Here is a 14,052-nt window from a genome sequence, read left to right on the forward strand (position 1 = left end):
GACCCTTGCAACTCCGGCTCGTGATTTGCCATCTGCAACTCAATAGTAACAACCCTGGAGACCGGTGAAACACAAGAAGGCCAGGAAGTTCCTTCAACCGTCAATCCCGTCTCAGGTCTTCTCCGTTAAACTCATCCACTGACCGAGCCACACCGAGGTACACACCGGCAGCGTAGATGGTGGCTTCCGACCTAGCTGTTACTCGGCAGCATCGGCACATAGAAACATTTATGGAACACGTCTCAAGAAACTTTCGTCATCATCAACTCTGCTCGGCTCAAGACAGAAATGGAACCTTGGGTATTCCAATTGAGGACATCTGATTGGCTACTATGACCCCTAGCCAGGTGCACCGCCTCATCTATGGCACAGCCACCGAAGCCACACATGAGATCGGCAAACCGTTGATTGACTGGAACCTGCGTAGCTCGACGTATTATCTCAATCACTCCACGCTCAAGCTCGCTTTGCGTCGGTAAAAAGGAATTGAACCGTATCACTTAGCGCTGACATCATTGTCTCACCCCGATTTCCGGCCCCAACAGCACTATAAACAACCAGCAACATGTCCAAAATGTGGCTTAAGATGCTGGGCGTGTAAGCAATTCTATTCCCCGCTCCAAGTACACTTGCAGGGCAACTGCTAACCTTGTATCGCGTCATGTAGGGGCATCGTCATCTGCGTTGGCGGTCCAGCGCTCGTCCAGAGCATCCGACCCTCCGACGAGGAGCTCTTCAAGAGATACAACCCGGATCTGCAGAAACGCAGTCTGGAAGAGGGGGACCGTCGCGAGAAGGAATTCGATGAATACGTCACAAAATTGAAGGAGTGGTCCAAGTCGGATAAGTCGAGTTCGTTGCCGATACCTACCTTCCTCCAATAGATGTGTTGCTAGTGTGATGTGCGGCTAATTGCGTTCTCGTCTTATAGTTTGGTTCGCGGCGCAGGAGATGGAAGAGGCGAAGCGCGTTCAGCAGCAGGCACAACGAGACCAAGCGAAGGAGGAAGCGAGGTTACAGCGCGAACAGATGAGGAAGGAAATGTTGGGTGAGAAATAGGCCATTGCCTCTTTCTTCCGTGTTCCCCTGTCCAAAAAGTCCGGGTTTGCTTGCAAGCTGAGGGTCTACGACGAGAGAAAAAGAGGGGAAACGACATTTACATGAGGGAAGCCATAATTCGGAGTTCATACGGCGCTGGCGCGTTCTGGTGAGTGGGAAATTTGTACATTACGTGTATCCATAGCACTTGAATATTGGAGAAGTCTCCCGGCTCATCACTCGCTTTCATTCCCACGTAAATCGCAAACTTTTTCATATCTTTTCATTATGCTGATAAATAGTACAGTCTAGATACGTATATGTATAAATCAATCAGACAGGCGGGGACGGGGGCGACGACGACGCCTGCTGGTCCGCCAAAACCAGCGCCATCTTGTTGAAAAGCTCAGCAACCTCGTCATGTCCTGCAATCCGAGCCAGATCCTGAGCCGTCCGTCCGTTCCCGTCTCGCCCATCCGTCGAGGCACCATGGCCCATGAGGAAGTGCACGTCATCTTTATACCCAGACTCCGATGCCAAATGGAGCGCCGTCTTGCCGTACATGTCCTTTGCGTGGACGTCGGCATCCTTGTTCACCAGCAGTCTCATGACGTGGTGCTTTGCGCCGATGGCCTTGTGCAGTGCCGTCCGTCGGTAGTCGTCGCGGATTTCGATGTCGGCGCCGTTCTGCAGCAGGAACTCTACCATTTTCCGGTGGCCGGCGGCAGCGGCCTTGTGCAGTGGGGTTTCGCCGACGAAGTTGGTGATGTTGATGTCAACTTCTTTTGCTAGAAGCATCTCGACCATCTTGCGGCGGCCGGTCATGACCGCAAAGTGCAGCGGTGCGTTGCCCTGCTGGTCTTGGGCTTCCGGGTCGGCTTCGTGGTCAAGGAGCATCTCGGCAATGTCTTCGCGCTCGTTGATGATGGCGCGGTGGAGCGGTGTTGAGCCTTCCTCTGTGACGGAGTCGATTTCGGCTCCGTGCTCGATGAGCGCTTTCATTAGCTCCACGTCGCTGTGTTTGGCTGCGATGTCGAGAGGGGTTTGGCCGAGCTTGTCCGGTAAATTGACATCTGCGTCTTTTTGCAGGAGCAGGCCGATGACTTCTCTGCCGCGCTTGGTGCGATCATTCGCGATGAGGGACAGCAGGAGCGTGACTTCTTGTTCGCCGTTTGGCGCGTTGACGTCGGCGCCTTTCTTCAGCAGGTACTTTACCACGTCCACATGGCCCTTCCGCCCAGCCTGGAATAACGGGTTTCCGGATCTCGTTCCATCTTCATCCAGTTCCGGGTGAACTTCCTTGTCTGCCCCATTCCGTATCAACAGCCGCACAACGGGCAAGTGGCCGTGTCGAGCTGCCCACCATAGCGGGGTACAGCCGTTTTTATCGGGGGAATCGACGTTGACTTTGTTGGCGAGCAGCGCCCATACTGCTTCCATGTGCCCTTTGTCTGCTGCCCATAGGAGTGGAGTCCGTCCTCTCTTGTCCCTTTGGTCGAGCTTCGCCTTGGCCTTGATCACCATTTGCACAATATCTATATTGCCTTTCTCCACGGCAAGGGACAATGCGCCCCTTCCGTGGTCATCCACTAGGTCCGGGTCTGCTCGCGCTTTGAGCAGCATAAAGACTATATCCGGCTCTCCTCGTTCCACGGCGAATGACAGGGGTAGTCTTCCATCTTCGTCGGCCAGGTTGGGATCGGCCTTGGCTTTGATAAGCCACCGCACTATGTCCGGGTGCCCCGTCTCGACAGCGTATGACAAGGGCGTCCGTCCTGTCACATCGGCGGCATCCGGATCGGCCTTGGCCCTCAGCAACAGCCTCGCCATCTCCGGGTTTACCTTCTCCACGGCACGCGAGAGCGGCATCCGGCCATCTTTGTCCACAACACTAGTGCTAGCCCCAGCCTTTAGCAGGTGCTTTACTATTTCGGGTTCTTCCCGCTCGACAGCACAAGACAAGGGCGTTTGGTCGTGATGGTCTGGAATGTCCGGGTCAATGTTACTATGCGCCAGGAGAAGCTGAACCATTACATGATTGGCTGTGGCTACGGCGTAGAATAACGGAGTCTCTCCGTCAGAGTTCGGGGTGTTGGGGTCAAGATCAGGGCGGGCAATAAGCATCTTCACTATATCATCGTGATCCTTTTCCACCGCGCGGCACAGGGGTGTCTCTTCATCGGGGCTAATAACATTGGGGTCGAGATCATCACGCTTGAGGAGTAATTGCGTCAGTTCTCGAGACTTCTTCTGGACGGCTCGGGACAGTGGTGCGTAGCCGTCGGTGTCCGTCTTGTTCGGATCAAGGTCTTTGCGGTCTAGCAGCAGCTTCACAATCTCCACGTTTCCTTGGTTCATTGCATCGCAGAGCGGAGCGAGCCCGTTTGGGTGACAGGCATTAACATCGACATCGCCAGTGTCGAGCAAGGCCTTGACTATCTCATGGTTTCCCTTTGCCACAGCACAAGACAAGGGAGTCACTCCACTGGGATCGGGGGTGTTTGGGTCACTCCCACTGGCGACAAGTAGTTGAGCCACCGCTGAATGGCCATTCTCGACCGCCCACGATAAGGGCGTTTGGCCATTGGAATCCGGGAGGTCAATGTCCACCTCGGGGCACTCTATTAGCCGACGCACAACCCCGGTATGTCCGTTTTTGGCGGCAGCGCAAAGCGGGGATAGCCCATGCTTGGAGTCTTGCGAATTGAGCTCCAGACCCCCCGTCTCAAGCAACAGTTGGACTACATTCTCATGGCCTTCTTCTGCTGCCCACGCGATCGGTGTTCGGTTATCTTGGTCTGTACAATTCAAGTTCACGCCTGGCGTGCTGAGCAGCAATCGCACGATTGTGTCGTAGCCCTGACTGCAAGCAAGGAAGAGCGCTACCTCCAATTTGTTCGGGGTTGGCGGTGCAGCCTCCTCAGATGCCATAACTCTTCAGTGCGAGGCGGCTGGTATTGTGATCGGCTTTAAAGGAGGGGAAATGGCGAAGTCTAGGACGGATTGGAATCGAAATCCATGGGCGCAGGCCGACATTCGAGGCCCGAAACCAAGGGGATGAATTGAGTTCTCTAGAGATAGAACTGGCTAGCGTCGTGATGTGTGTATCTCTCTCGCGAAAACTTTTGTTCTAGTAATTTTCTTCGGCCTCCTTGAATCCCACTCACGCTTGCAGGATCAGCAGCCGGCGCTTGTGCCGAATCTTGCGAAGGTGATGAAGACGGCGCTGGCTGGTGATCGCACTAACGCTGGCCACGTGTGTTGCCGTCACTGGTTCAAGAGAGTTTCAAGTCCTCAACAAAGAACTTGAAAGCGAAGAAGCAGCGAGCAGGGACTGCCTGATTTTTTTTTATAGGAGAGCCAACAAAGTGAAATGATAGTGCTCGGGATTAATTATGGCCATCCGACCCCGTGGAATGCTCTAGCGCCACCGGTTTGGGCATGGCTGTCTCTGCCCGAAACTATGACGATGTGCCTAACCGACGCTGTCAGGTTCCTGGATGGTTCGAAATGCTTCTTTCGCGAATAATGAGATGGCAGATGACGCTGAAACAGCAGCTTCCTTGTCTCGCCCCTCATGCTGCTAGCGCTCGGTCTATAGAGAGGTTCCTGATGGATCCGCCTGTACGACGTCAGCCCAATCGCCTTATCTTCGTATACTCCCAGCTTGGACCCTTCATATATTCTTCGGATATACTATATAGCAACAGTTTTTCTTCCACCTGACCACAGTCGTCGGAATTGAATGAACGTGAATGGAGGAAATCCCTCACGGACCTCACCCCGCTTCGCTTTTGTCTCGAGTTTCTCCACTTCTCCAACAGTGACGTGACTCAAACACGACTCGGAAGTCTACAAATTCGACGATGGATCCTTCTCAGCTCTCTTCTGTTTCTCGGTTTCTCTACCTCCCAGCATGTCGACCACTGTGACTATCGAGCTGCCCCCGCGCGAAGAGCTGCGCAGCCCGCCAGGCGAACCTGACCAGGCGTATGCCCCCAACCCAGACGCCAATGTTACTCGAGTAAAGCAGAAATGGAACGAGCCCTCCATCAACAAATGGCGCATCGCTGCGGCCTTTGCCTCCTTTGCGATCACCGGCGCCAGTGATGGTGTGTATGGTGTGAGTTTTCATCTCGAGCCTCAATCTACTTCAGTTGAGTTGTCAACGTGGTCCACTGATAATCCTAGGCTCTAGTTCCCTACGTATGAATGCCCAGCGCCCTCGCTCCGCAAGTAGCCACCTGCTTTAGCTCTAAGCACTACGCTGCAAAAAGGAAGGACCCGTGCTAATATGCGTCGCATTCTAGATCCGTGAAGACTTCAACCTGTCCACGACGGTGGTCTCCCTGATCTTCATGACACCATTCGCCGGCTATACACTAGCTTCTATTGCCGTCAACAAGATCCATATGACCTTTGGGCAGCGGGGGATTGCAATCATCGCGCCACTATGCCACCTCATTCCATTTATCATCATGGCCACTGTTCCCCGGTTTGCGGTCCTGCTTGTCGCGTACGCTTTCGTTGGGCTTGGCAATGGGTTGATCGACGCCGGTTGGAATTCGTGGGTCGGAGACATGGTCAATGCAAGTACCTTGATGGGTCTCATGCATGCATGTTATGGACTCGGGTATGCCGTACAATATTCGCTGCAAGAATACCTTCGTTAACATAATCCTATACGGCCAGCGCTACAATAAGTCCGGCTATTGCAACCGCGATGATTGACCACGGCTTGAAATGGTATACATTCTACTATACCCTTGTCGGCGGCGCCGCTGTGGAACTCGTCAGCTGCAGCATGTTGTTTTGGCCTGAAAACGCGGCGCGGTTCCGTGCGAATACCCCTAAGCTGCCAGGTTCCGGGAAAGATTCTCGAACAATGGAGGCCGTGAAGAGTAAAGTCACTTGGGTTCTGGCTTTCTTCCTCTTTGCGTACATGGGTGTTGAGGGTACGTCATCTCCATCCAATGAACTCACATACACAGATCTAACAGGACTTTGTAGTATCAATTGGTGGCTGGATCGTCGAGTTCATGATGCAAGTCCGTGACGGTGGCGCCGTTCAATCTGGCCTTGTCCCCACGGGTTTCTGGGCTGGTATAACAGTTGGTCGAGTCGTACTTGGGCTTTTGAACGAACGCATCGGCGAACGACTTGCGGTTGTCATCTTCCTCGTGCTGTCGATCGCCCTCGAGCTTGTCTTCTGGCTGGTCCCGCAGTTCGTCGTTTCCGCCGTCGCCGTTTCCTTGATTGGATTCTTTACGGGGCCTATGTTCCCCGCTGCGATCACTGTCGCCGCCAAGTTGCTTCCCAAACATCTACATACTCCGAGCATTGGGCTTATCTCAGCGCTGGGAGGGAGTGGTGGCGCCATGTAAGATCCTCTGCTCCGGGGGACGACGCCCTGTCCAGCCGAATGGTGATTACTAACCCCTGTTTTGTCTCGCAGTCTGCCCTTCGTCGCTGGTGCTATCGCGCAACCACACGGAGTATCGAGTCTGCAGCCCTTTGTTTTGGCTCTCCTCGTCACTATTACCATTCTCTGGCTGCTCCTCCCAAGAACACCCCGTCATGACCATGAGCACTAATCCAGTATCATACAAAGATGCCCCTTTGCTGGGTCTATTAGGTATTTCCCCAGAATCTACGTACGGCGCTGACCTCAGCCAGCCTACTACTGTCCTAGTCGTAATCGTTCATGACCTGACATATCTCAGAAACCACCTTGGCTAACTGTATACAGCATAATAGGCTAAAAAGACTTTATTGCTCTTTTACAGGAACGAGCTCTGCTCGTACTGCCACTGGTACCATCTAGGGATACGAGACCTATCTCAGTCTCGTCAAATCCTATCTGTTATTCGGCTGATACGTCTAAGGCCATCAAGCCCTCCTATACAGCCAGGAATTCGACGCCCGTCACACCTTCGAGAAACAGGCCATACGGCCTAGCTATGCTCCTCACTTGATTCAAGTTATAAATCTAACCAAAAGTTGCACATTCACTCCTTCAGAAGAATATATCTTGTTTTACCGCCATTGCTATTAGTGGAAACAATCGCAGATGTTCACCCACAATAAATCTGCAATGCGGGACACATTTAACTAGGACGTTGAAAAGCATGAAGATATATCCACCCAAGATGGAAGAGGCATTACGCAAAGTAAAAAGGGATAGCCAAGATCTAGAATTGGAATCCTGTACTCCGTAGGATTATTCGTCTCTGCCAGTGAACGATCGACCGTGGGCGTCCACATGCCTTGCGTTGCGAACTCCATGCTTGCGGCGATAAGAGCCTTACCAGGCGAGGGGTTCTTCAGCCGAAAGCTGGGGAAATTCACGAGAATTCCGTCATGTTCCGCGAGCAGGAAAACATGATGCATGGACTGTCTTAAAGCTGTAACATACAGTGACACGGGTTCGGCGATCAATTCTCGAGGATGACGAGGGTGTTCCAGACACCCAGCCCCTTTTTTATCTGCTTTGAACGAAGTCTTTGAGAAGAGCGTAAAGCGTAGGGCTATCATCGCTGACGAAATTCGTCTATTGAATCCCCAGCCGCAATCCATTCTTTGTACTATTCATAAAAGTGGCTGTGATTGGTTCCTGGTGGACAGATTATTGACCGGTGCCTATTCCCAAGAATAACCTCAAAGTTCCATAATAAATCCGTAGCTGTGACAGTGGCCCAAGTGTCACGTGTTGCCACCCCGACCGAACCGAAACCAAAGCGCCTGTCATCTCCAGCCAGCAACCGTCAATAATAATTCCGTCAGTTTCTTGTCAGCCTCCCCATCTCCATCTCGTCCTTTGTATCTCATCGTCATCCTCCTCTCCATCGACAGACTCCGTTTACGTTCTCTGAATTCTCCCGCTCCGTCCGCCAGCTCCCCAAGCGTTCTCCTGCCGCCCTTTTCTCTCCGTTACGCCCCGTGAAACGAAACCACCAGCGGACTTCAAGTTGTCCTTTGCGACGACGTGGTCTTGTGATCCACTCAACTCTACCGCTTAACCTCTTCCTCTCCATCGAGTATCTTCCATACCAGCATCATGTCTGAGCAACCATACGACCCTTATATTCCCTCTGGCTCCAACGCCAACGCCGCGGGCGGTAGCACTGCGCAAAATGGCGACAACCGGACGCGGGAAATCGACCGGGTGAGTGCGAGATATCCCAGCCCAAGCGGCCCTTTGCGGAACGCATCATCGCCTTTTGTGGTCTCCAAGCACCATAGGCGAGAAGTTTTCGCTTTTGGCGCCTTGGCGACCGTTGCTCTGTGGTGCTTTTGCGGGGGCTATACTCACATATTGTATCGCAGCGGCGATATTAGCTCTGCTGTTTCCGATCATTTTCTTGGCGATTCCCGCTAATTACATGTCTCCTACTATAGAAAATCCAAGAAACCGTCGACACCATGCGCTCGAATATCTTCAAGGTTTCTGAGCGTGGTGAACGTCTAGACTCTCTTCAGGATAAGACAGACAACCTGGCTGTGTCAGCGCAGGGCTTCCGCAGAGGCGCCAACCGCGTGCGAAAGCAAATGTGGTGGAAAGACATGAAGATGCGTGTGTGTCTGATTATCTGCATCATTCTTTTGCTTGTAGTGATCATTGTCCCTGCTGGTAAGACCCATCGGAAGATCCGCGCTATTCAAAAGATATTCTAGCAGGAAGATGCTAACGGCTTTGGCTTCTGCAGTTGTCACTACTACTCGTTAAGTTACGGAGATCCATGACAGTCATGTTTCTCGGAGCGAATGCCTTCGACCCGAGTCCTCTGCGTTAAAACCGCTGCAGCTTTGTTTTCAGCCTTTAATACCTTGTGTGCTTTTTGTTGGGCGTCAATCCCTGCTGTTGTCACGAATAAAGCCTTGTCTTTGCAGGCCTTGGACGCAATGAATTGGTTGGTTCTTTTCGAATGAGGGCTATGCCACACGACTCGTCGACGGCGAAGATGTAAATGATACTCTGGTGTTTCTTGTTTTTGCCTATGTTGTTTCCAACATTCCCTTCTCATGTGCTATCGTGTCCTTCGTCCTAGCCTCATATAATGAACGTTATTGTACCTAAACTCTACTTCTGTATCTGAGCAGCAGTAAAGTTCGACTTCTTCACGCAATCTGCAAGACTCCGCCAAGGAACAAGAGGGTGATTGGGGGTAGTGGATCACAACTCGAATCTATGACCAAGTCAATGCCACGAGGCGTGGCCATTAGCTGAAAAGATCAGATAATGAGAAAGACCCGCAGGATTGGGAGCTGCATTCTGGGCTTTTAGGCTCTATCCACACGAGAACGAGGGGTGTTCTCTATTCGTTCGGCTGCCGCTAGGATGGGGGTGGGAAGATCTAATCACATCTGATAACAAGATGGGCAGCATCTGTTGACACTACGAAACACAAGCGAGGCCCTGACGAAAATCCACTCTATACCATATTCCTTGGTAGGCTATCCACTTCTCATTCCGCGACTTGGCGTAGACGAAGCATAAAAGGCTGAAGAAACCAAGGAAAAGAGAAGAAAAAAAGGGCAACCAAGGAGAGTCTGAGAGCAGCCCAGTTGTGCGGTGAGTCACGGGCGGTCTGTCGGCTCCTCCGATCCTCGCAGCAGCAGCTTCATCTGGTGGATGGTCTGCAATATTTTTTTCTTTCGCACCAGGTCTTGATATTTTCCCCTCTGCACAAAGGCCGTTGGGTATTTAAGTGCTCATACATATCATATCCTTTTGGGCTCCCATAAATCCCTCAGCCCCAGCTCACCGGCCGCGTGTCTCGCCGTCTATCACTTGTTTGCGGAATTTGGACCTGGAGTAAGTGCTTGAACCCTCCCCCATTCAGAGCAAAGTTCCAATTTTTTTTGCTTTTTGCCTTGGGGAGACTGTGAGGCCAACAGCAAACCCTGACGAAAAATCGCGCTGCAGGCCAGAGGAGCGGTTCCTGGTCTCGAGTCTCGGCGCTCAGATTATTCGTAGGGGGCGGCAAATTCGTCCTGACGGTCGAACCCGCAGCTCCGCACAACCTTTTTCCCTCATTGATTGTGACTCCTCTCCTCCGAGCCTATACTTTTAAGGACCTCACCCCTCGCGCTGACCATTCTCCCTTTCTCTTCTCTTCTAGATCTTTTGTCCAACTAGCCGGAAGAAGCTGCCGCATGCTGGTTGGCAAAATGTTCTCCCTTCGCACCGCTGTGCGGAGAGCTTCCACTACCAAGCCCCTCCGAGCGTTCTCCGCACCGCACGCCGTCGCTGCTGCGAGGCTCTCTTCTCCCGCAGCTCGCGCCTCGCTCAAGGCCTCTGCCGTGCCCCTGCTGCAGAGCCGTCACTACTCGCGTGCTACTGATCCCCAGCACTCCTCCACCCGCAACACCGTTGTCCAGCTGCTGAGCAACATCGGCTCCAAGCGTGAGGTTGCGCAGTATCTCTCCCACTTTACCTCGGTCTCCCAACAGCAGTTTGCCGTTATCAAGGTCGGCGGTGCTATCATTACCGAACACCTCGAGACCCTCTCCACCGCCCTTGCCTTCCTGAACCATGTCGGATTGTACCCGATCGTCGTCCACGGCGCCGGTCCCCAGTTGAACCGCATGCTCGAGGCTGCCGGTGTCGAGCCTCAATTCGAAGACGGTATCCGTGTGACGGACGGAAAGACCTTGGCTCTTGCCCGGAAGCTTTTCTTGGAGGAGAACTTGAAGTTGGTTGAGGAACTGGAGCGCATGGGTGTGCGGGCTCGCCCTCTCACCGCCGGTGTCTTCCAGGCCGATTACCTCGACAAGGAGAAGTACAACCTGGTGGGCAAGATCAATGGCGTGAACAGCACGCCAATTCAGTCCGCCATTGACGCTGGCTGCTTGCCTATCCTTACATCCATGGCCGAGACCCCCGATGGCCAGGTCCTTAATGTCAACGCCGATGTCGCTGCCGGAGAACTGGCCCGCGCTCTCCAGCCTCTGAAGATCGTTTACCTCGCCGAAAAGGGTGGACTGTTCAACGGTGACACTGGCGAGAAGATCTCCGCCATCAACCTTGATGAGGAGTACGACCACCTGATGCAGCAATGGTGGGTGCGCCACGGTACTCGCCTGAAGATCAAGGAGATGAAGGAGCTTCTCAGCGATCTTCCCCGTACCTCCAGCGTTGCCATCATTCACCCTGCCGACCTGCAAAAGGAGCTTTTTACCGACTCTGGAGCCGGTACTCTGATCCGACGAGGCAACAAGGTGCACACCAGGACCTCTCTTTCCGAGTTTGAGAACGTGGAAGCCCTCAAGGATGTGCTTGTCCGTGATCGCGAGGGACTCGACGCTCGTGCGACCGTTGACCGCTATGTTGAGGGTCTCAAGGAGCGCGATTTCAAGGCTTACTTTGATGAGCCTATGGAGGCTCTTGCTGTTGTTCTCCCCCCGCAACAGGACGTGATTTCCTCCGCTGCTCACCTGGCTACTTTCACCATCACCAAGTCTGGTTGGTTGACCAACGTCGCGGACAACGTGTTCGCCGCCATCAAGAAGGACTACCCCAAGCTCGTCTGGACTGTCAAGGAGGATGACGAGAACCTTACCTGGTTCTTTGACAAGGCCGATGGCAGTTTGAGCCGCGAGGGTGAGGTGCTCTTCTGGTACGGTGTTGAGAGCGGCGAGGAGGTGAAGCTCCTCGTCCAGGAGTTCACCCAGCACGGTCGCCAGATGTTCGGTGACCTCAACCTCGAGTCCAGACTCCAGCGCGCTGCTCAGGCCGCTACCAACATTGGCAACGCCGGGCAGAAGCGCACATTCTCCACCGCTAGCAATGCTCTCCGCGCCGCCCGTGCTGGACGCCCAATGATCCCCGTCCAGTCGGTCCGCACGTACGCCACAACCAACCCTAACCCTCCCCTCGGAGAGAAGAACAAGTCCAACACCAAGCCCTCCAAGGTCGCTCTCATTGGTGCCCGTGGCTACACCGGACAGGCTCTCATCAGCCTGATTAACTCCCACCCCCACCTTGACCTCCGACACGTCTCTTCTCGCGAGCTGGCTGGCAAGAAGCTGCAAGGCTACGACAAGCGCGAGATCATCTACGAGAACCTCAGCCCCGAAGATGTCAAGCGCATGTCGGCCAACGGCGACGTTGACTGCTGGGTTATGGCTCTCCCCAACGGTGTCTGCAAGCCCTTTGTGGATGCAGTCGACCAGGGTGCTCAGGACGGAAACGTGATTGTCGACCTGAGCGCCGACTACCGTTTCGACAGCAAGTGGACCTACGGTCTTCCCGAGCTGATTAGCCGCTCCAAGATTGCCCAGGCCACTCGTATTGCCAACCCTGGTTGCTATGCCACCGCCTCGCAGGTCGCCATTGCTCCCATTGTTCCTCACCTCGGTGGACAGCCCGCCGTGTTCGGTGTCTCTGGATACTCCGGAGCTGGAACCAAGCCTAGCCCTAAGAACGACGTCCAGAACCTCACCAACAACATGATTCCTTACAGCTTGACCGATCACATCCACGAGAGGGAGATCAGTGCTCAGCTGGGGACTCCTATTGCTTTCATGCCCCATGTCGCCGTCTGGTTCCAGGGCATTAGTGTAAGTTTTGAATTTTATTTATGTTCCATAGTGAAGATAACTAACAATCATGCAGCTCACAATCAACATCCCTCTCAAGGAGTCCATGTCCTCTCGCGACATCCGCAACATCTACCAGGACCGCTACGCTGGCGAGAAGCTCGTCAAGATCATCGGAGAGCCTCCGCTGGTCAAGGCCATTGCTGGCCGCCACGGTGTCGAGGTCGGTGGATTCGCCGTCCACTCCAACGAGAAGCGTGTCGTTGTGTGCGCCACCATCGACAACCTCCTCAAGGGTGCCGCCACCCAATGCCTGCGTACGTTGTTCTCCAGCTATCCATTCTTCAAAAAACATTTGTACTAATATCGCGACAGAAAACATGAACCTTGCCCTAGGATACAACGAATACGAGGGCATCCCTCTTGAATAGACATTTAGCGCTTTGTTTTATAAATCTTCCATGTGTCGTATAAAACTGGTTTAGTTGAACGGTTAGGATAGGTAGGTATGTGAGAACATTTGAATATCCGGGTTTCTTCTTCATCTGTCCCATCTGAAGTCAAAATTTCCATCACCCAGTCACAGTCCGAAGGGTTGTCACTTATTGTATTATTTTTGGTATCTTTGCATGTCTCATACATAACCTGTGTGGATCCTTCGTGTTGCCGATGCGTTACGGATTGTTGGTAAGAGGTTTAGACGCTTGTCTCTTACGTCCATAGTCCACGTACTTTTCTTTCCATTTTCTTCCCCTTCTCTGCTGGAGTGTGTACTCATGTCTTGGTTATCACCTTAATAGAATTATGCCGCTCGTCGGATTGGTCTTGTCTATGGTGCGGCGGTATCTTTTCTCAACGCTATACCATACTATAGCGAGGGCTAAAGGGATGAAAATCCTTTTGCTACTAAGGTTACCAGTTTCCACTACCCAGGTGGCTGCCTGGGCGTATATTCTCTCAGGCGCTCGGAGGCTTCTTACTACTCTGCTTGAATGTCTCTAGTGTATACTCTTTCCTGATAGTAACACGGGTAATAGTCGTATCACAAGCAAGTTGACTCCCGTTTCCAAATTTACTTCACGCAAATAGCTGAGATCTCTGGCTATATTGCTCTTTTGGCTCGCCCTGGGCTTGCCGCTGTTGGGGGGCTTGCTGGGTGACCCCCTCGGGCTGATGAGAAGATTGTTAGGTATGCTCTCACTCCTGCAGAACAGTAGGCAGGTGGTGCCTAGGGTACTGGTAGCCTTCCAAGTTTCTTGACGCGTCCATCCGCGTGCCCAATCCTTCTCTTTCCATTTTCTCATTCCGCTCCCCGACTATCCCACTCCGCTTTCTAGGCTTGCGCTTCGCAACAATCATTACATTCGACATTGCCAATCATTGAAACGTCAAGTACCGGATCTAGGTGTCCCATATCAGTGTTCTGTTGTGAGGACCGAATCTTGCTCTTGGGGTGATTGAGCGGACTATCTG

General features: G+C 53.0%; 5 protein-coding genes across 5 annotated transcripts; 4 read left to right on the top strand and 1 right to left on the bottom strand.

Moving 5' to 3' along the window:
• Window positions 1–393: 393 nt before the first annotated feature.
• On the top strand, window positions 394–1,280 carry BJX68DRAFT_249154 (uncharacterized protein). The gene is made up of 3 exons (XM_071042056.1): window positions 394–597; window positions 668–852; window positions 932–1,280. Exons 1-3 carry the CDS (start codon window positions 566–568, stop codon window positions 1,057–1,059), a joined length of 345 nt encoding a protein of 114 aa, XP_070892923.1. The 5' UTR covers window positions 394–565; the 3' UTR covers window positions 1,060–1,280.
• Window positions 1,281–4,954: 3,674 nt separating this feature from the next.
• Window positions 4,955–6,632, top strand: BJX68DRAFT_272720 (MFS transporter; the record flags this gene model as incomplete). Its single annotated transcript, XM_071047266.1, has 6 exons — window positions 4,955–5,161; window positions 5,230–5,244; window positions 5,349–5,671; window positions 5,731–5,993; window positions 6,049–6,418; window positions 6,494–6,632. 6 exons carry the CDS (start codon window positions 4,955–4,957, stop codon window positions 6,630–6,632), a joined length of 1,317 nt encoding a protein of 438 aa, XP_070892924.1.
• Window positions 6,633–6,843: 211 nt separating this feature from the next.
• Window positions 6,844–7,652, bottom strand: BJX68DRAFT_214248 (uncharacterized protein). The gene has a single exon (XM_071037776.1). The coding sequence runs from the start codon at window positions 7,612–7,614 to the stop codon at window positions 7,150–7,152; it is 465 nt and encodes a 154-aa protein (XP_070892925.1). The 5' UTR covers window positions 7,615–7,652; the 3' UTR covers window positions 6,844–7,149.
• An 87-nt stretch (window positions 7,653–7,739) lies between these two features.
• BJX68DRAFT_249162 (SNAP receptor SNC2) lies at window positions 7,740–9,116 on the top strand. The gene is made up of 3 exons (XM_071042057.1): window positions 7,740–8,203; window positions 8,437–8,668; window positions 8,745–9,116. Exons 1-3 carry the CDS (start codon window positions 8,096–8,098, stop codon window positions 8,762–8,764), a joined length of 360 nt encoding a protein of 119 aa, XP_070892926.1. The 5' UTR covers window positions 7,740–8,095; the 3' UTR covers window positions 8,765–9,116.
• A 911-nt stretch (window positions 9,117–10,027) lies between these two features.
• Window positions 10,028–13,197, top strand: argEF (bifunctional acetylglutamate kinase/N-acetyl-gamma-glutamyl-phosphate reductase). Its single transcript, XM_071037777.1, has 3 exons — window positions 10,028–12,600; window positions 12,656–12,896; window positions 12,955–13,197. The coding sequence occupies exons 1-3, from the start codon at window positions 10,195–10,197 to the stop codon at window positions 13,008–13,010; spliced, it is 2,703 nt and encodes a 900-aa protein (XP_070892927.1). The 5' UTR covers window positions 10,028–10,194; the 3' UTR covers window positions 13,011–13,197.
• The last annotated feature ends 855 nt before the right edge of the window (window positions 13,198–14,052 follow it).

The sequence above is a fragment of the Aspergillus pseudodeflectus genome (genome assembly GCF_044049435.1).
Source record: "Aspergillus pseudodeflectus strain CBS 756.74 chromosome Unknown BJX68scaffold_87, whole genome shotgun sequence".
Taxonomy (NCBI): domain Eukaryota; kingdom Fungi; phylum Ascomycota; class Eurotiomycetes; order Eurotiales; family Aspergillaceae; genus Aspergillus; species Aspergillus pseudodeflectus.